Source organism: Aotus nancymaae, unplaced genomic scaffold (genome assembly GCF_030222135.1).
Source record: "Aotus nancymaae isolate 86718 unplaced genomic scaffold, 86718_ANA_hifiasm-v0.15.2.pri h1tg000021l, whole genome shotgun sequence".
In the NCBI taxonomy this organism is placed as follows: domain Eukaryota; kingdom Metazoa; phylum Chordata; class Mammalia; order Primates; family Aotidae; genus Aotus; species Aotus nancymaae.
The window spans coordinates 10,269,235-10,291,368 of NW_026988433.1; the positions used below are offsets into that span (position 1 = coordinate 10,269,235).

The window sequence follows — 22,134 nt, forward strand, 5'->3', positions numbered from 1 at the left end:
TTCACCATGTTGGCCAGGCTGGTCTTGAACTCCTGACCTCAGGTGATTCACCCACCTCAGCCTCCCAAATTGCTAGGATTACAGGTGTGAGCCACTGCATCCCTTTTATTTCTTAGAACCTACCCAGTTAAATAATTTGACTTAAACAGAACTTACTACAGTTAATGAAGTAACATCCATATGATAAAAGAATCCTAGGCATTGGTTAGCTCTCCTCAACCAACTTGTCAAGGCTGTATTTAACATGTCAAGATACTTGCAAAATAAGACAACATTAAAGGCTTATAAATCTTGAAAAGTATGTGGGTATGTGGCTGGGTGCAGTGGCTCACGCCTGTAATCCCAGCACTTTGGGAGGTCAAGGTGGGCATATCACAACGTCAGTTCGAGACCAGCCTGGCCGATGTGATAAAAACTCTGTCTCTAATAAAAATACAAAATTAGCCAGGCATGGTGGTGGGTGCCTGTAGTCCCAGCTATTCGGGAGGCTGAGGCAGGAGAATCTCTTGAACCCAGGAGGCAGAGGTCGCAGTGAGCCTAGATTGCACCACTGCACTTCAGCCTGGGTGACAGTGAGACTCCATCTAAAAAAAACCCAGCAAAATATATATATGTAGTATATATATATATATATGTATATGTATATGTTATATATATTCTTATATTTAATAAGAATAAACAAAGGTACATACCCACATATATATATTCATGGCACTGCCAGTGAGACTCTCATGGTTGATGGGCAGCAGCGTGCTCAGCTCCAGGTCCATCACCATCTATCTATATATCTATATATCTATATATATGTGGGTATATGCCTTTGTTTATTCTTATTAAATATAAGTTCATGCTAAACTTCAGATCCCAAAGTTGAAATTTAATAAGAATTTCAACTTTGGGATCTGAAGTTTAGCATGAAAGTGAGTCACTGCCAACTGCTATCAAAGGGGGCTAGACTGGTTTAGTTTTTTATTTTTTATATTTTGAGACAGAGTTTTGCTCTTGTTGCCCAGACTGGAGTGCAATGGCGCGATCTTGGCTCACTGCAACCGCTGCATCCCAGGTTCAAGTGATTCTCCTGCCTCAGTCTCCTGAGTAGCTGGGATTACAGGCGCCTGCCACCACGCCTGGCTAATTTTTTGTATTTTTAGTAGGGACAGGGTTTCACTGAGTTAGCCAGGATGGTCTTGATCTCCTCACCTCATGATCTGCCCACTTCAGCCTCCCAAAGTGCTGGGATTATAGGCATGAGCCACCGCGCTCGGCCTTAGTTTGAATTTTCTAGAATTTTCTATAAATGCATTCAAACTTTTGTGGCCCTCTTGTTTCTTTCACTCAATGTAATTATCTTGAGATTAAACTATGTTACTGTGTGTATAAATAATTCCTTTTTGTTGCTGCGAAGTATCCTACTGTGTGGATACATTAGTTTGGTGCAAAAGTAAGTGTGGTCTTTGTCATTAAAAGTTAGAGACCAGCCTGGCCAACATGGTGAAACACCATCTCTACTAAAATACAATTAGCCTGGTGCACGGTGGCATGCTCCTGTAATCCCAGCTACTCGGGAGGCTGAGGCAGGAGAACTACTTGAACCCGGGAGGTGGGGGTTGCAGTAAGCCGAGATCATGCCACCACACTCCAGCCTGGGCGATAGAGCAAGACTCAATCTCAAAAAATAAAAAACTAATGGCAAAGATAGCAACTACTTTTGGACCAACCTGTTACCATAATGGTTTAGCCATTCACTTCTGAATGGACGTTTGGGTTGTTTCTGGTATTTTGGCCAGTACAAATAAGGCTGCTTCCATATTCATGTATAGTAAGTCTTTGTATAGACATATTTTATTCATTTCTCTAGGAATGGAATGGCTAGGTCATATGGTAGGTGTATATTTAATTTTTTTTTTCTATAGAGACAGGGTCTTGCTCTGTCACCCAAGCTGGAATGCAGTGGTGCAATCATGGCTTACTGCAGTCTCAAACTCCTGGGCTCAAGTAATCCTCCCACCGCAGCCTCTCAACTAGCTGGGACTATAGGCATGAACCACACTATGCCCTGCTCATTTTAAATTTTTTTGTGGAGACAGGATCTTGCTATGTTGCCCATGGTGGTCTCAAACTCCTGGCCTCAAGCAATTCTCCTGCCTCAGCCTCCCAAAGCGCTGGGGTACATTTAACATTTTAAGAAACTGTCAGATGTTTTCCAAAGTGGTTAGACCAGTTACGTTCCCACCATCAGCGTATGACGGTCCCAGCTGCTCCAGATTCTAGTCAGTACTTGCTATGGTCAATTTTTAAATTCCAGACATTCTAATAGGTATGAAGTGGTGCCTCAATGTGGTTTTCACTTGCATTCCCCTAATGACTGACAATGTTGTGCATCTTTTCGCACGCTAAACCACCATATATTCATAGCTCTGTTTTCAACTGATAGAGAAGTTCTAGACAGTTATTCAGTCCCAGAGAGACACTATTCTTTATGTCTGTGTAGAATATCCTCCTTTAATTACTTCTCCAGATTTGCCTCCTGTCTGCACTATGCTAATAAAACACTCATCAGACCGGGCGCAGTGGCTCACGCCTGTAATCCCAACACCTTGGGAAGCTGACAGGGGTGGATCACCTGAGGTCAGGAGTTCAACACCAGCCTGGCCAACATGGTGAAACCCAATCTCTACTAAAAATACAAAAATTAGCCAGGTGTGGTAGCTCATGCCTGTGGTCCCAGCTACTCAAGAGGCTGACGTGGGAGAATCGCTTGAGCCCAGGTGGCGGAGGCTGTAGTGAGCTGAGATTATGCCATTGCACTTCAGCCTGGGCGACAGAGCCATCCCATCTTACAAAATAATAATAATAGGCCAGGCACAGTGGCTCATGCCTGTAATCCCAGCACTTTGGAAGGTCAAGGCAGGTGGATCACAAGGTCGAGATTGAGACCATCCTGGCCAACATGGTGAAACCCCATCTCTACTAAAAGTACAAAAATTAGGTGGGCATGGTGGCACGCACCTGTAGTCTCAGCTACTCAGGAGGCTGGGCAGGAGAATCACTTGAACCCAGGAGGCAGAGGTTGCAGTGAGCTGAGATTGCACCACTGCACTCCAGCCTGGCAACAGAGCGAGACTTTGTCTCAAAAAATAATAATAAAATAAAATAATAATAATAATAATAATAAATTTGTTGAGTTAATGCTTATTTCTCCTGTTCATCATTTGGAATCACATGGTAAACACATTTTAATTTCTCTTTTTAGAAAGGAGAGAAAGCGGGGCACAGTGGCTCACACCTGTAATCCCAGCACTTTGGGAGGCTGAGGCAGGCGGATCACGAAGTCAGGAGTTTGAGACCAGCCTGGCCAACATGGTGAAACCCCATCTCTACTAAAGGTGCAAAAAATTAGCCAGGCATGGTGGTGCATGCCTGTAATCCCAGCTACTCAGGAGGCTGAGGAAGGTGAATCGCTTGAACCTGGGAAGTGGAGGTTGCAGTGAGCCTAGATCACACCACTGCACTCCAGCCTGGGCAACAGGGCGAGACTCCATCTCAAAAAAAAAAAAAAAAAAAAAAAAGGAGAGGAAAAAAGATTTTTTTTTTTTAAATATAGAAACAGTGTCTCACTATATTACCAGGCTGGTCTTGAACTCCTGGGGTCAAGCGATCCTCCCACCTTGGCTTCCCAAAGTGCTGGGATTCCAGGCATGAGCCACCTATGCCTGGCCAAAAGATTTTTACTCTAGCCTTTCATTAAAGAAAAAGCATTTACTGGGAGCAGTGACTCACACCTGTAATCCCAGCACTTTGGGAGGCCAAGGCAGGCAGATCACCCAAGGTCAGGAGTTGGAGACCAGCCTGACCAACATGAAGAAACCCCATCTCTACTAAAAATACAAAATTAGCCAGGTATAGTGGCACATGCCTGTCATCTCAGCTACTTGGGAGGCTGAGGTAGGAGAATTGCTTGAATCTGGGAGGCAGAAGTTGCGGTGAGCAGAGATGGTGCCATTGCACTCTAGCCTACACAACAGGAGCAAAACTTCAAAGACTGTACTTTCAGGGATCATTTCTATAGTTTGTTACTAGAGAAGTTTCTCTGAACGTGTTAAAAAAAAAAAGAGCAAAACTTCATCTCAAAAAAAAAGAAGAAAAAGAAAAAGCATCCATCCCTGCTGTAGTTCCTGAATCCTCAGAGTAACGATGCTGAAGGATAACCACACGCCACAGGCCAGTGTGGGAAAAGCCTCCTGCCTGGGCTCTAATGTAGTCCACAGCCTAGAACTTTCTTTCTTTCTTACTTTCTTTTTTTTTTGAGACAGAGTCTCACTCTGTCACCCAGGCTGGAGTACTATGGTGTGATCTTGGCTCACTGCAACCTCTGCTTCCTGGGTTCAAGTAATTCTTGGGCTTCACCCTCCCGAGTAGCTGGGATTAAGGTGTGAGCCACCACACCTGGCTAATTTTTCTGTATTTTTAGTAGAGAAGGGGTTTCACCATGTTGGTCAAACTGGTGTAGAACTCCTGACCTCAAGTGATCCACCCACCTCAGCCTCCTAAAGTGTTAGGATTACAGGCGTGAGCCACCGCGCCTGGCCATAGCCTAGAACATTCTCACTAGTGGGATGAATATTTCAGTTTGCCACTCTAGTATCTTGGCAAATCATAGACATTAGATATTTTCCTTTTTTATGTTTTTAAAATTTTATTGAAATAAAAAGTAGATGCAGGGACTCGCTGTGTTGCCCACACTAGTCCTTGGCCCCCTAGAGTGTTGGGATTATAGGCATGAAGCCCTGTACTTCATGCCACTGAACACAGACATTTTCTTATATAATGAAATCCCATTTACCATACATTAATCTGTATACATGTCTCTGCAGATAGAGAAATCTGTAAGCAAGCCCACCAACGTGTCACCTGGGTCTCTCTAGACACTGCCAGGACTTGTGTAGAGGAAGAGGCAGCTGAGACCAGGCACTTGGGTGATATCTTCGGGGTGTACATTTCTATATTGTTCTTTTGTTTTTATTTTTTGAGACGGAGTGTCACTCTGTCACCCAGCCTGGAGTGTAGTGGCGCAATCTCGGCTCAATGCAACCTCCACCTCCTGGGTTCAAGTGATTCTTCTGCCTCAGCCTCCTGAATAGATGGGACTACAGGCACACACCACCACGCTCAGCTAATTTTTGTATTTTTAGTAGAGATGGGGTTTCACCATATTGACCAGGCTGATCTCGAACTCCTGACCTCGTGATCCACCTGTCTCAGCCTCCCAAAGTGCTGGGATCGAAGGCATGAGCCACTGCTCCTGGCCTCCGTATTGTTCTTTTGATTTGTTTTTCTTTTTCTTCCTTTTTTTTTAACAATAAACATGTATCAAGTTGCCATACACACACACACACACAGTTTTTTTTGAAAGAAAAAAGGTAGTCCTGGCACAGGGGCTCGCACTTACAATCCCACCACTTTGGGAGGCCGAGGCAAGAAGATCACTTGAGCCCAGGTGTTCAAGACCAGCCTGGGTAACAAATTGAGACCATGTCTCTACCAAAAAATAAGAAAATTAGTTGGGCAGCGTGGTGGCATGTGCCTGTAGTTCCAGCTACTTGGGAGGCTGAGGCAGGAGGATCGCTTGAGCCCAGAAGGTTGAGGCTGCTGTAAGCCATGATTATACCACTGCACTACAGCCCGGGTGACACAGTACCTTTGTCTCAAAGAAACAAAACCAAACAAACAAAAAATAAATAAAATAAATAAAAGGATTTCCTTAAAAAAGCATCTTAAAATCCTAGAATTTTAAAAACTGGAGGAATAGCTAAAATAAGCAAGCTAACAACGTTACTAGAGAAGCATGAAAGGCCTGTTGGTGAGAGGTCTGGCTTGGGGAAGCTGGGGATTTCTAAGCAAAATACCAACCTTTTCAGTGAGTGTTGGTGCCTCTTTGTAGATTAACAAACTCTTAGGTGAGTTCTTTTTTTCGGAAGGGGACTGTGTCTCATCCTCTTTCAAGACAGCTTTTGAAGAGCCCAAAGAGTGGGGATCTTGGATGGCAATTAGCTCACTATGAGTAAGGAAGCCAAGCAAAAGCAGATTCTTAAAACTGTATCATATACAGATCACTAATATATATGTATTATACGTAGATCATATATATCTCTATATATCTCTCTATCATATATAGATCACTAATATATATGTATTATACGTAGATCATATATATCTATATATGTCTCTCTATCATATATAGATCACTAATATATATGCATTATACGTAGATCATGTATATCTATATATATCTCTGTATCATATATAGATCACTAATATATATGCATTATACGTAGATCATATATATCTATATATATCTCTGTATCATATATAGATCACTAATATATATGCATTATACGTAGATCATATATATCTCTATATATCTCTCTATCATATATAGATCACTAATATATATGTATTATACATAGATCATATATATCTATATATATCTCTGTATCATATATAGATCACTAATACTCTTAAAAGTATCTTAAGCCAGGCTCGGTGGCTCACGCCTGTAATCTCAGCACTTTGGGAGGCCAAGGCGGGTGGATCACTTGAGGTCAGGATTTTGAGACCAGCCTGGCCAACATGGTGAAAAAAAAACCTGAGTTTGACAGGCATGCATTTGCCACCATGCCTGGCTAATTTTTGCATTTTTAGTAGAGATGGGGTTTCACCATGTTGGCCAGGCTGGTCTCGAACTCCTGACCTCAGGCGATATCCACCTGGGTTTGACAGCAAAAGCTGTTCTGGAACAGAGCAGAGGCACTGGAACTGCTTCCTCCCATGTAACCTATAACGAAGTGAGAACAGGCTGCCCACGGTCTCTGCTTGTACGGGTAAACCTCTGTTTGTCAAATGGAACGCTGGCACAAATGTGAACATTTTAGATAATAAAGTAGGCACACAAGTTCTCACAATCTACGGAAAAATAGGAAAACATAGTTATCTTTTCTACTTAATCACATATTTGTCATGGGATATCTTGGCATCCGTCTCTGCTGGCAGAACAGGCAATCACTTCAATCGTTGTAAGTCGGTGAAGTCAAAAGGGCCTTGAAAAAAACTCGGAATGTAAATTTGAATTTATTTCATACATTAACTTTAATCCTCTGTGCTCTTAAAACTGTCCGACACAAGCTTTTCCCTTAATATATGAGTGTCCTTGTTCAGTAGTGAAAAACAGGCGGTTGGGCCCTGATACTTGCAATGATCCAAAGAAGATCTTTAAAACCCAAATGTGAATAGATGACATTTAGTGTGACGATCAACTTTTAAAAATAATTTGCACCTGGAAGAATGACTATCTGTATGACCTTTAAATGACTCAAGTTTCTAAAAGGGCCAAAGGAAATAAACAAAATAAAATGAAAGAGCCAAAGGATACTCCGAATAATTAAGTACTAGAAATAAATTTTAATCATAAACTCCTATAAAAGCCAATGCAATGATTAAAGTATGGCTCTCAATATAGAAACTTCATCCTTTCTGTAATTTAAGATTAAAGAACTATGCTTTATTTAAAAACAGCAGACATTATTATGGCGCCACTCAAACACAAGATTCGGCAATTCTAACAATAAGACAAGCCTGAATAAGGCAGCATATGCTAATTACTAATCCATTTTCTTTTCTTAAAAAAACCAGGCCGGGCGTGGTGGCTCATGCCTGTAATCCCAGCACTTTGGGAGGCTGAGGCGTGTGGATCACAAGGTCAGGAGCTTGAGACCAGCCTGACCAACATGGTGAACCCTGTCTACTAAAAATACAAAAATTAGCTAGGCATGGTGGCGCATGCCTGTAATCCCAGCTATTCAGTAGGCTGAGGCAGGAGAATTGCTTGAACCTGGGAGTTGGAGGTTGCAGTGAGCTGATATCGAGCCATTGTACTCCAGCCTGGGCGATAGAGTGAGGCTCTGTCTCAAAAAAAAAAAAAACAAAAAAAAAAACCAATAACTTACCAGCTTGTTAAATACAAGTATCCTCTTTCTTGAATGATTTTCAAAAATTAAGAAAGTTTGGGCAATGTAAAGTCCCAAACAGATATGAACTGAATGAACACCAAGGCAGACACAATTGGATATGTAAATATACTAAGTGACCCTGGATAAGAGCTGAGGGATACTGGGTGTTGGTGACTCACACCTGTAATCCCCACAGTTCAGAAGGCTGAGGTGAAAAGATTAAGCCCAGGAGTTCAAGACTGGCCTGGGCAATATTGCAACACCACATCTCAATTAAAAAAAAAAGAGAGAGGCCTGGCACGGTGGCTTATGCCTGTAATCCCAACACTTTAGGAGGCCAAGGTGGGTGGATCACAACGTCAGGAGTTCGAGACCAGCCTGGATAATATGGTGAAACCCCATCTCTACTAAAAATACAAAAATTAGCCGGGCACAGTGGCAGGCACCTGTAATCCCAGCTACTTGGGAGGCTGAGGCAGGAGATCACTTGACTGGAGAAGCAGAGGTTGCAGTGAGCCGAGATCGTACCACTGTACTCTAGCCTGGGCAACAGAGCAAGACTCCATCTCAGAAAAAAAAAAAAAGAGCCATGAGAAATTTTTTTGAAATAGGGTCTCACTTTGTTGCCCAGGCTGGAGTGCAGTGGCACAATCATAGCTCACTGCAGTCTCAAACTCCTGAGTTCAAGTGATCCTTCCACCTCCGCCTCCCAAGTAGCTTGGAGTAAAGGTGTTTGCCACCCATGCCCAGCAAATTAAAAAAAAAACTTTTGTAGAGATGGAGCCTCACTATGTTACCAGGTTAGTCTCAAATTCCTGAACTCAAGTGATCCTCCTGCCTCAGTCTCCCAAGTACTGGGACTACAGGTGCACACCACCATATCCAGCTAATTTAAAAATAATTTTCAAAAAAATGTGTAGAGGCTGAGCGTGGTGGTTCATGCCTGTCATCCCAGCATTTTGGGAGGCTGAGGCAGGCAGATCACTTGAGGTCAGGAGTTCAAGACCAGCCTGGCCAACATGGTGAGACCCCTCGTCTCTACTAAAAATACAAAAATTGGCCAGGCGTGGTGGCTCACGCCTGTAATCCAAGCACTTTGGAGGCCAAGGCGGGTGGATCACCTGAGGTCGGGAGTTCAAGACCAGCCTGACCAACATGGTGAAATCCTGTCTTTATAAAAAAAATAATAAAAAATAAATAAATAAATAAATAAATAAATAATTAGCTGGGCATGGTGGTGTGTGCCTGTAATCCCAGCTACTCAGGAGGCTGAGGCATGAGAATCCCTTGAACCTAGGAGGTGGAAGTTTCAGTGAGCTGAGATTGCACCACTGCACTCCAGCCTGGACAAGAAAGAGACTGTATCTCAAAAAAAATATATATATATATATATATATATGTGAAAATAAAAAAGAAAACACACATACACACAAAGAAAAAAAACAAAAAAAAGAAAAAAGAAAAAAATGTGTAGAGATGGGGGTCTTACTATATCGCCCATGCTGGTCTCAAACTCCTGGCCTCATGTGAACCTCCTGCCTTGGCCTCCCAAAGTGCTAGAATTACAGGCATGAGCCACCACAATGCACCAAGAGAAATTTTTCTATGGGGTCTAGGTAATGCGATCTGGACCAGAACTGGTCGGTGTGTCAATTCAGAACGGCTTCTGGGGTGAGGAATGCTCCAGGGTGGCATTCCACTCTGTGCAGCGACCCACCCGTTTGCTTTTTAATAAAACATATTTGCCCAAGTCACAACAACTGGTTTTGTTTTCAAACAAAACCTTTGCCTCAGAAGCCATCCTCAGTATGAACTCGTCCCTGGAATCTAATACAGTCTCTACAATTAAAGACTCCACAGTCTGTGCTGTGATGAAAAAGGTGAACCGCTGGTCCCAAGTAAGATTTCTGTTAGCAAACGCTGCTTCTGGATTAACAGTCAGTATGACGAGGCTTCTGTAACCCTCTGTATTTCTAAATATTGGCATGTGTACTCCCTGGATGTTTACAGAGGTGAACATTACTCACCTTGCTGTGGAATCATGTCTTGTCCCACGGATGCTTTCTGAACACATGCACCCAGATTTGTGGCGGACAATTCTCTGCATTATGAAAGGTTTGAAAATACTCATCCACTCCATGTCAGAAATGTGGCCTGGGGCTTCAATTATGAAGTTACTTGGGTGGCAGCACTTGGAGTCACACATGCCACTTTCACCCAGACAGGCTTCATTTTTCTGGTAGCATGAGATTTCGGACCTTTCCATCTGATCTTGACATTCTACGTCCAGCTTTTCTGGTTGTTTTGAACTTGGACAGCTGGTCAGGCCCAGGTAAACACTGACATCGTGCCACTGCTTCTCATCAGATAAAGTGGGCGTTTCTGAGGGTTGTTTTTCTTCGTTCTGAACCCCAGTTCCGTGACATTTTGGTGATTTTGCATGGATCTTGCACAGTGTAATTTTGTTTTCAGGTTCAATCTGGGCTTTTCCTCCCAGAGGCCAAGACTTGCGTTTCTCTACTAAGTCTTTTGTAAACATGGATGACAGTGTAATTACACTTTTCTCCCCAAAGGCCGTATCGATCAGCCGTTTCTTCTCTTTGCATTCATCGCAAGAGCTCTTGTCTGACCTATTTTGCTGAACCAACATGGCTTCAAATTTCTGGTCCTTAAACAGTGACTTCTGATTTTTTTCTCTCTTAACATCGACTTTTGGGTAGTTATTTTCAAGGTCTGATAAACACATGTCTCTGCTATGGTGGCATTATTTAAAAAAATGGAAGTTATAAGATACACTTGATGCTATCATTCTAAGTATTTCACCTGAAACTCAGTAGACCTAAATCCCAATGAGACTTATTTTTCTGAGTCTCAGAGCCCAATTCCAGCCCGATCTTCTCCTGGAAGTCTTTCTGACCACCAAGCCCACATTCCCTTTTCCATCCTTACCTCTTATTGCACTTACTGTCTACATGACAAAAAAAAATACTACAGAAATGTGGCAAAACCTTTTCATAAATCTTCCTTTAAAATTTTTCATGTCATCATTCTGATACCTTAGAAAATACAACTCTCTCCTTCCATAACGGCACAAACTATTTTATGCTTAAAAAATTTTCTTTTGGTAGCAACAGAGTCTTATTATGTTGCCCAGGCTGCTCTTGCACTCCTGGCCTCAAGCGATCCTCCGGCCTTAGCTCCCAAAGCACTGGGATTACAGGTGTGAGCCATGGCACCCAGCCCATTTTAAGCTTTTAAGAAATAACCTCAACTCATCTCATACCTCCCAGAGGCAATGAGGGTCAAAAAGGAGAAAGACAGCCTGGGCAACAGAATGAAATGCCATCTCTACAAAAAAAAAAAAAAGTAGCCGGGCATGGTGGTGCGTACCTGTGGACCCAGCTACTTACTTTGAAGGCTGAGGTGAGAGGATCGCTTGACCCCAGGAGGCGGAGGTTGTAGTGAGCTGAGTCTGTGCCACTGCACTCCAGCCTGGGCAACAGAGCAAGACCCCATCTCAAAAAAAGAAAAAAGGAGAAAGAGCCAGTATGTTTGGGGCTTCTGCCTGCAAGAGAACTCTGAGTTAGTCTGGTGTCTGTTGGCAGTGGCAGCAGCTGGGACCCAGAGCCACAGGCCCCAACCCCCACAGAGAGCCCCAAAGGACAGTGCAACAAGTGTAGCGGAAAGCAGGGGGGCCCCAGCCACAGGCCACATGCCTGGGGCAATCATTGCAATGCTGCAGCTACTAAGCCCGGCTGCTCTGAACTCATTCTCATTCTCGCAGGGAAAGTTTCTGCTGCAAACCAGTCCAGCCTCCGTGCTTCCAAGCAGTCGTGGGGAGCTGCCCTAAACCCTCTCCCTTTCAAAGACTTCTTGTAACATTTTGGCTTAGAAAAGTAGACTAAGTTTAGCTGTGGTACAGTTATATGGTTGTTAAACCACACTTTATATCTTTATATTTTAATTTTACAGAAACTAATGTAATTCCCACACTGCTTGTTGTAGGGAAGGGAAGATGTTTCCCATTAACGAGGCAAGCAGGAAAATCCAGGTAAGGGCACAGATCACCCTCAGTGGAGTGGGGCTCCTACTCAGTGATCAATGCATTCCTTGGCATTACTTCTTTCAGGAAAGTGCCGTGTCCTGTATACCTACATGTGCCCAAGTCCTAGCCTAGTGTCTAAACAGGGATACTGGATGGATGGATGAATGAATGAATGAATGATTCATCTCTGTAGTGTCTACTGTAGCTCAAAGCCTTCTACCCAAAAGAAGGGCAAATCAGGTTAAAAAAATTTACTTCTATCCAGTGGCTAAATCAGGATCACGCCTAACATTCTTAGATCAGGTCTTCCCACAACTGAGGATTATGACAAGCACTATTAGCTCACACACATTTCTTTACTTTATTTTTGAGACGGAGTTTTGGTCTTGTCACTCAGGCTGGAGTGCAGTGGCATGATCTCGGCTCACTGCAACCTCCACCTCCTGGGTTCAAGCGATTCTCCTGCCTCAGTCTCCCTAGTAGCTGGGATTACAGGTGCCCGCGACCATGCCCAGCTAATTTTTGTATTTTTATTTATTTATTTACTTATTTTGAGACCGAGTCTCACTCTGTTGCCCAGGCTGGAGTACAGTGGCGCGATCTTGGCTCACTGCAACCTCCGCCTCCTGGGTTCAAGCCATTCTTGTACCTCAGTCTCCCGAGTAGCTGGGACTACAGGCGTGAGCCACTATGCCTAGCTAATTTTTGTATTTTTAGTAGAGATGGAGTTTCACCATGTTGGCCAGGCTGGTCTCAAACTCCTGACCTCAGGTGACCCACTCACCTAGGCCTCCCAAAGTGCTGGGATTACAGGCGTGAGCCACCGCGCCTGGCCACATTTATTTCCTACCATATGGGGAATAGTAATCGGTACTGGCCAATAGTAAGTGCACAGTAATTACGGATTGATGGAATACAATACAAGATCATATTAATTGCATCTTGCTAAGATTACCTGGAGTCTAGAGCCTTTGATTCCTCCATCTTTGAATCATACATCTGTATTAATTCCTGAGAATCTTCCACATTGAAATTAAGAAACTGCAGATCACTCTGTCGTTTGACATAAATCTGTCATAGATATTGATAAATCAGTATGAAATGTAACAGCAAAACTAAACTGAACCAACTGTTTGGCACTTTCCCTGAAACAGTTCACAAATCCGAAAACAGATCAGATGGTTACTAGAGAAATATGCTAAATGTGTGTGCTTTGAATTTTCTTTTGTTAGCTCTAAGATTGGTAGGATAGCTGGCCTCCCAACCTTTAATCACCACAGGCAAGACCCCATCTGCTGTACTAAACGTGATATACGAAACCACCAATTAAACAACATTGACAGGCATACACTTTTCCTAATTTGCTATTTGTTTACAAGCATTTCTTACATGATAGAGAAGGATGTTTGGGGATGTACCTGTCTCAGATTGTGCAGTTCTGAATCTGTGCGTTCTTGCTTTGACTTCGCAATATTAAGCAATTCGTCTTTCCTCTTTTCTCTCTCTACTATTTAAGAACAAGTATTATTAAACATTTTTCAACAGCTGTATCAACACAAACCTCTCCATTTCCAACAATTTAATGCTCAGCTAACATTTGCTTTTTTAATTTTAACACCTAAAAAGTTTATTTTGATATTAGGTTTTTAACTTTTTAAAGAGCTAACATTTTTGTTGTTGTTGTTCCTGAACTTAAAAATAGCAGAATGGGCCGGGCACGGTGGCTCAAGCCTGTAATCCCAGCACTTCGGGAGGCCCAGGCAGGTAGATCACCTGAGGTCACAAGTTCGAGACTAGCTTGGCCAACATGGCAAAACCCCGTCTCTACTAAAAATACAAATTTAGCTGGGTGTGGTGGCGCATGCCTGTGGTTCCAGCTACTCGGGAGGCTGAGGCAGGAGAATCACTTGAACCTGGGAGGCAGAGGTTGCAGTGAGCTGAGATTGTGCCACTGCACTCCAGCCTGGATGACAGAGTAAATACTCTGTCTCAAAAAAAGAGAAGGGATTTGTAGATTCTGGGATTAAGAACAATTGTTTGTCTTTCCTTTTGTGGTGGACAGAATGAAGGTGATTTCTAAATCTCTATACTTACTACATATTACTTTATTTAATTGTGTATTTTTAAATTTTAAAAGATAAAATATTTTTAAAAATAGAGATGGAGTCTCGCTATGTTGCCCAGGCTGGTCTTGAATTCCTGAGTTTCACCATGTTAGCCAGGCTGGTCTCGAACTCCTGGCCTCATGTGATCTGCCTGCCTCGGCCTCCCAAAGTGCTGGGATTACAGGCATGAGCCACTGTGCCCAGCCAAAACCGAGACATTTTAATGGTGGAAGTAATATCTGTAGTGCATCTGACTCAGTGGGTCTCAATTCTACACACCTCTCATGTTAACAGCATCACTTTTTTTTTCTTTTTTTGAGACTGAGTCTCGCTCTGTTGCCAGACTGGAGGGGCAGTGGCACGATCTTAGTTCACTGCAACCTCTGACTCCCCGGTTCAAGCAATTCTCCTGCCTCAACCTCCCGAGTAGCTGGGACTACACGCATGCACCACCATGCCCAGCTAATTTTTGTATTTTTAGTAGAGGCGGGGTTTCACCACGTTAGCCAGGATGGTCTCGATCTCTTGACCGCGTGATCCACCCGCCTCAGCCTCCCAAAGTGCTGGGATTACAGGCGTGAGCCACCGCGCCCGGCCATTAACAGCATCTTGACAAGCTGGGTGTACTCCTAATGTCTAAAGAAACCTGTTTTGTTGTAATCCCAGCTATGGGAGGCTGAGGTGGGAAGATCACTTGAGCCCAGGAGTTTGAGACCAGCCTGAGCAACACAGCAAGACACTGTCTCTTAAAAAAAAAAAAATACTTGGCCCTTAGAGTAATTTTAATATATTTGAATGTTGGCCAGTGGTGGTGTCAGGGGTGGGGGTGGGGTGTTCAGAGAAAGAGAGAAATATAACTCTATATATTTGAATGTTGCCTTGATTTTAGAATAATCTACTTTTGCATGAGAGGCAATGTCACTGTAAATATAAATGTTTCCCTAGTTCAGATAGTTTTCTCTATGGCTATGTTTAGCTGAGAGATCAAAGTGGAGTGGGTCTGCCTATTTTCACAAATTGGCCACAGAAAACAAAGAGGTAAGGAACTCTGCTGCTATTTGCCTGAACAAGCAGCCTAAGCTAAAACAATGGGAAGGGACTTAGACGTCTGGAACCTGCTGAATTCTGATCAAGACTCTGCCTTTTACTGCCTGGGAGACCTGAGGCAGACACTCAGTCTACAAGAGCTCACCTACAGAACTGTCAGGACCCACAGAAATGTAAACTGGTGATCAGGTATGGTGGCTCATGCTTATAATCCCAGCAGTTTGGGAGGCTGAGGCGGGCGGATCACCTAAGGTCGGGAGTTCAAGACCAGCCTGACCAACATGGTGAAACGCTGTCTCTACTAAAAATACAAAAATTAGCCAGGTGTGGTGGTGCATGCCTGTAATCCGAGGCACTTGGGAGGCTGAGGCAGCAGAATCGCTTGAACCCGAGAGGCAGAGGTTGCAGTGAGCTGAGATCACACCACTGCACTCCAGCCTGGGCAACAGAGTAAGACTCTGTCTCAAAAAAAGAAATGTAAACTAGTATAATTGTTCTCTTTGCGGACTCCTTACTCCAAGTTATGTACAAACAAAACATGTCTCTCAGCCTATGTAAAGAACTACATTTTCAACAAAAAAAAAAGTTCTGAACTTAAAAGCAAAACTTCGAGACATTGTCCAACTTCAAATAAAACGTGTTAACATCTGACTGAGTGCAGTGGCTCACACCTGTAATCCTAGCACTTTGGGAGGCTGAGCCGGGTGGATAGTCTGAACTCAGGAGTTCGAGACCAGCCCGGGCAACACAGTGAAACCGCGTCTCTACTAAAGTACAAAAAAGTAGCCAGGTGTGGTGGCATATGCCAGCTACTTGGGAGGCTGAGGCACAAGAATTGCTTGAAACCGGGGGGTGGAAGTTGCAGTGAGCCAAGATTGTACTACTAAACTCTAGCCTGGGCAATTGAGCAAGACTCCATCTCCAAAAAAATATGGTAACCACTTGATAGCATATTATCACACTATACCTTTAAAAATTCTTTTTTGGGCTTAGGCCAAGCATGGTGGCTCATACCTATAATCTTAGTACTTTGGGAGGCCAAGGCAGGAGGATTATCTGAGGCTAGGAGTTCAGGATGAGCAGACTGAACAATATATCGAGACCCTGTCTCTACTAAAAATAAATAAATAAATAAAAATTAGCTAGGTGTGATGACATATGCCTATAGTCCCAGTTACTCAGGAGGCTGAGGTGGCAGGATCACTTGAACCCAGACAGTAGAGGCTGCAGTGAGTTATGATCACACCACTGCACTCCAGCCTGGGCAACACAGCAAGACTCTATCTCTACAAAATAAAGAAAGAAAGAAATAATTTTTTAGGCTTTATTCACTTTTATAATTAAAACACGCAAATCCATCAATTGTCTATCTTTTGAAAATGAAGAATAAAACATACAAAAATTGTTTTCAGACAATGGTGTGAGATTGTCTTTAACTGGGAAGATGTTTAAGGAATCAATTTAGGATGCCAGGTGCAGTGGCTCATGCCTGTAATCTCAACACTTGGGAGGCCGAGGTAGGAGGATCGCCTGAGCCCAGCAGTTCCAGAACAGACTGGGCAACACAGTGGAACCTTATCTGTACAAAAAACTTAAAAATTAGCCATGTGTGGTGGCATGTGCCTGTAGTCCCAGCTACTTGGGAGACTGAGGTGGGAAGATCACTTGAGCCTCAAGAGTTCGAGGTTGCAGCGAGCCGTGATTGTACTGAGGGAACGTGTTCTCTTTCCGGGTCCACAAGGGGGCGTAGTTTTTTGGTTTATATTTTTTGAGACCGAGTTTCGCTCTTGTTACCCAGGCTGGAGTGCAATGGCGCGATCTCGGCTCACCGCAACCTCCGCCTCCCGGGTTCAGGCAATTCTCCTGCCTCAGCCTCCTGAGTAGCGGGATTACAGGCACACACCACCGTGCCCAGCTGGGGGCGTAGTTTTAAGGGCAAGAACTTCCTAGCGCCATGCCTCCCTCCCATCTCTCTCCATACAGGAGATACAACAGTTGATGTTGAATTTCTCGGGCACGGGAAGAAACTAAGAGTCAATCACTCCAGCGGAAGTTCTAAGGAACTCCTTTCATCGGCCTGGGGTCTTAGAGAAGGTGGGGGCTCCTCCGTGGTTAAAAGTCCCCTTCTTCCGCACCCCTTCGGACTCCATGTTTGGATCCCCTTCCACAAACGCTCCCTTGGTGGAAGCCTGTCTTCCCCTCCGAAACTCTCTCTCTATTCCGTTCCACTCAGTGTGGAAGCTGCTTTCCTCTCCTGGATTCCATCTTTCTGGCTTCTCTCACTCAGTGTGAGAGTTACTGTTTCTTTCTCTCTCCTTCTGGCATTTACTGCGCACTGCGCCGTGGTCCCCGCTCTCATTCTTGAGAGGGCAGGAGACCAAGAACACGGAGAAACGCCCTCTCAGGGGTGCTGCGGGCACTCTGAACCCCAATATTACAGTACCAGTACACTCCAGCCTGGGTAAAGAATATCATATCCTGCTTAGGATATAATAAAAATATTTCACAAAATTGATTTATTATATTAGCTAACAAATTCCATGTATTTTACTTAGTAATACATAGCAGAGTGGATGAGTAAAAAGTGATTAATCAAAAAGAGACTAACATATCCTTTAAGCTTCGTTCTTTCCTTTGACCTCCCATAGCATTTTATGCACAGCATTTGTACAGTAGTAAATTCTGTGGGCCTGTGAGCTTCCGAGCATATAGCAGGGTGCCTGGGATACAAATGCTGATCCAAGGAGTGTTTGAATGCAACTGTAAAAATACGCGATATCTTTAGTAGCATAACGGGTTATCATTAAATGATGAAAATAGTGACCTCTAGTGGCAGAATACCGCACTTTTCCCCCATCTTTAATCACAAGCGATTAAAATTAAGAATTCGACTTTACTTAAAACTTCTTAGGCCGGGCATGGTGGCTCACACCTGTAATCCTAGCACTTTGGGAGACTGAGGCAGGAGGATCACTTGATCCCAGGAGTTAGAGACCAGCCTGGACAACATAGTGAGACCCCTTCTCTGAAAAAAATAAATAAATTTAACCAGGCTACTTGGGAGGCCAAGGCAGGAGGATTCCTTGAGTCTAGGAGTTTGAGGCTGCAGTGAGCTGTGATCACACCACTGCACTCCAACCTAGGTGACAGAGTGAGATCTTGTCTCTGGGGAAAAAAAAAAATTATTATTTTTTGAGATGGCATCTTGCTTTGTCACCCAGGCTGGAATGCAGTGGCGCAATCTCAGCTCACTGAAACCTCCGTCTCTCCCAGGTTCAAGCGATTCTCCTGCCTCAGCCTCCCAAGTAGCTGAGACTACAGGTGTGTGCCACCACGCCCGGCTAATTTTTTGTATCTTTAGTAGAGATGGGGTTTCACTGTGTTAGCCAGGATGGTCTCAATCTCCTGACCTTGTGATCCGCCCTCCTTGGCCTTCCAAAGTGCTGGGATTACAGGCATGAGCCACCACACCCAGTGGAAAAAAATTCTTAAAGGTAATAATGTGTTTTTCTCATTAATTTACAGAAAAACTGCATTCCATTCCCTGCCATATTCCTTACCTACCCCCAGTATCTCAGATTTCCAATGGTGAAGGCCTCCTTCTCTACTCCCAACTGAGAATGACCGACATAGACAGCTTGTTACATCCCTGCCAGCCAAGGTGATTGTACTGGGCTTTCCCTTCAGTAGTTTGCGTTAGGAAAGTCATTGACTTAGAGGTAAAGTTCCAAAGGAAAATCATCCGAACACTTTTTGGTCTACTGATACCTCAGGCCGCGTTTTTCTAGAGGTATGCATTCATTAAAAAAACCCATACTTTCAGCACCTATACAACCATTCTGTTTTTCACTTTCAGTATTCAACACATTACATGAGCTATTAAATAATTTATTATTACAAAACAGCCTTTGTGTGAGATGATTTTGTTCAACCGCAGGCTAATGCAAGTGTTGTGTGCATGTTTAAGGCAGGCTAGGCTGAGCAATGCTGGTCGGTAGGTTGGCTTCATCAAATGCATTTTTTAGTTGCGAGGGGTTTATCGGAATGTAACCCTGTAAATCAAGGAGCATCTGTGCCTCTATGTTACGTTTTTAGTGGGAAGCAGAGTCACACGCTCAAGCTGGAAGGGAGAGTAGCTCGTTTTACAGAAGAGGAAGTGGTGACTGGGAACAGAATGCCAGCATTAACACTCGCTGCTTGGCCTCCCATCGATCCCACGAAGGGTGTTAAAAACAAACAAAAAGGCCGGGCGAGGTGGCTCACACCTGTAATGCAAGCACTTTGGGAGGCCAAGGCAGGCAGATTATCTAAGGCCAGGAGTTCGAGACCAGCCTGGCCAACATGGTGAAACCCATCCTACTAAAGATACAAAAATTAGCCAGGTGTGGTGGCGCAGTTACTCAGGAGGCTGAGGCAGGAGAATTGCTTGAACCTGGGAGGTGGAGGTTGCAGTGAGCTGAGATAGCACCACTGCACTTCAGCCTAGGTGACAGTGAGACTCCATCTCAGAAAATAACAAACAAGCAGACAAAAAAAGCTGGGCATAGTGGCTCATGCCTGTAATCCCAAGACTCTGGGAGGCCGAGGTAGGTGGATCACCTGAGGTCAGGAGTTTGAGACCAGCCTAGCCAATACGGCCAAACCCCGTTTCTACTAAAAATACAAAAATTAGCCAGGCATGGTGGCTCATGCCAGTAACCCCAGCTACTAGGGAGGCTGAGGCAGGAGAATCACTTGAGCCCAGGAGGCAGAAGTTGCAGTGAGCCGAGATCGTACCACTGCACTCCAGCCTGGGCAACAGACCAAGACCCTGTCTCAAAAAATGTTATTTTGTCGGGGGAGAGGTATAATTCCTTTAGCCTGTCATCACACCAAGTCTAGGTTACAAATACATTCAATCATCTGTTTCACCTGTAAAAACCAATTCATCATGCAGGCAACTTTTCTCTTGCTTGAGGCGAATGATCTCTTCTCGTTGCTCATTATTCTCTGTCGTCTTTTCGTTGAGGTCCTCTTCACAACAGAAGGAAAAGAAAGTCCTCAACTAAATACTAGTTTCCACTCCTCAAATACACACTATGCCTAACCCTCATGTCCTCCGCGGCCCCTTCCTATTAATCTGACAGTCCTGTCGGATCTACAGACAAAATCTGTTTCATAGCCAACATCTCCACCCCTGGCAAGGACTCTGGTTGGAGGCTTCACTTGCTCTCGTCTGGCTGACCTCCCTGTGCCAGCCTTGTCTCTCCTGTGACAGCCCAGTGTACACAGAGCAATCTTTTAAAAATCAAAATCTCAGCACTTAAGGCCAAGGCAGACAAACCACTTGTGGTCAGGAGTTCAAGACCAGCCTGGCCAACATGGTGAAACCCCGTGTCTACTAAAAATACAAAAATCAGCTGGGTGTGGTAGCGCAAATGTGCAATCCCAGCTACTCAGGAAGCTGAGGCAGGAAAATTGCTTGAACCCAGGTGGCAGAAGTCGCAGTAAGCTGAGATCACATCATTGCACTCAACCTGGACAAAAGAGCGAGATTCTGTCTCAAAAGTGAAAAAAAAAAAAAAAAGAAAAAAGAAGGCTGGGCGCGGTGGCTCACGCCTGTAATCCCAGCACTTTGGGAGGCTGCGGTGGATGGATCACAAGGTCAGGAGTTCAAGATCAGCTTGGCCAAGATGGTGAAACCCTGTCTCTACTAAACATAAAAAAATTAGATGGGCATGGTGGTGGGTGCCTGTAATCCCAGCTACTTGGGAAGCTGAGACAAAAGAATAGCTTAAATCCGGGAGGCAGAGGTTGCGGTGAGCCAAGATTGCGCCACCACACTCCAGCCTGGGTGACAGAGTGAGGTTCTGTCAAAAATAAATAAATTGGCAAAAATAAAAATTTATAATTTCAGAATCAGAAGTTTCTGCCCTCACTGTGGGAAGAAATGCCCAGGCTAGCCTGCTGGCAAGGAGAAGATGAAACGTGTGAGGCAGAACTGCCCAGATGAGCAGCTCAGTGCCAACTGCAGTCAGCCAACTCCCATTCGCCTCTAGATGCGTGGGTTTAATAAATGCCAGGACTGTCTGCCACTGAGATACTGATGTTGTCTGCCACAAAGCACATACTAGCAATCGATAATGGTACAAGCACCTCAGCTAAGGCAGGATTACTTTACAATATGATACATTATGCAGTTTTCCCCAACTCTGTTATTTATAAGATAAAAATTGGAGCATAATTCTAAATAAATGAAATGGATAAGGCCTATATAAATAAAATTCCTAAGGCTAGAAATCGATCTATTCTCAAGCATAAGATTAAGTGAACCCAAATGAAGAAATATATTTCCAGCTGGCTGTGGCGGCTCACGCCTGTAATCCCAGCACTTTGGGAGGCCGAGGTGGGCAGATCATGAGGTCAGGAGATCGAGACCATCCTGTCCATCGTGAAACCTCATCTCTACGAAAATACAAAAAATTAGCCAGGTATGGTGGTGCGTGCCTGTAGTCCCAGCTACTCAGGAGGCTGAGGCAGGGGAATCGCTTACACCTGGGAGACGGAGGTTGCAGTGAGCTGAGATCGTGCCACTGCACTCCAGCCTGGGCTACAGCTCAAGACTCCGTCTCAAAAAAAAAGAAAGAAAGAAATGTATTTCCAAGATAATACATTAGTATCTGAAATGTAGGTCTCTTCCTTACCTTTTAGTTTATTAACTTCAATCTTAAGTGCCTTCAGTTTCTGCTTATAATCTTGCTTTTCTTTCACAATACAAGTCTCCACCATCTTGGCATCACGCAGCGCATGCTCTAGCAATTTAAACTTGCCCGAACAGTCTGAAATGTGATTGACTGCCTCAATAATATCTTTGTCCTAAAAACAAAATTTGAAAACAGTTATCCTAGATTCTTAAATTCCAATTAACCAAGAAGAAAAGATAACCTAAGCT

General features: G+C 43.9%; 1 protein-coding gene and 1 pseudogene across 1 annotated transcript in view; one reads left to right on the top strand and one right to left on the bottom strand.

The window, feature by feature from the left end:
- Window positions 1-22,134, bottom strand: part of CCDC62 (coiled-coil domain containing 62) — a 60,635-nt gene that overhangs the window by 17,327 nt on the left and 21,174 nt on the right. Inside the window, exons 5-9 of the mRNA XM_064379494.1 lie at window positions 21,887-22,058; window positions 20,115-20,216; window positions 13,470-13,558; window positions 13,007-13,122; window positions 5,911-6,055 (exon numbers count right to left, since the gene is read on the bottom strand). Coding sequence (XP_064235564.1) covers window positions 5,911-6,055; window positions 13,007-13,122; window positions 13,470-13,558; window positions 20,115-20,216; window positions 21,887-22,058 — 624 coding nt within the window. The remainder of the gene's footprint in view (window positions 1-5,910; window positions 6,056-13,006; window positions 13,123-13,469; window positions 13,559-20,114; window positions 20,217-21,886; window positions 22,059-22,134) is intronic.
- Window positions 4,039-4,116, top strand: LOC135276290 (small nucleolar RNA U3; annotated as a pseudogene).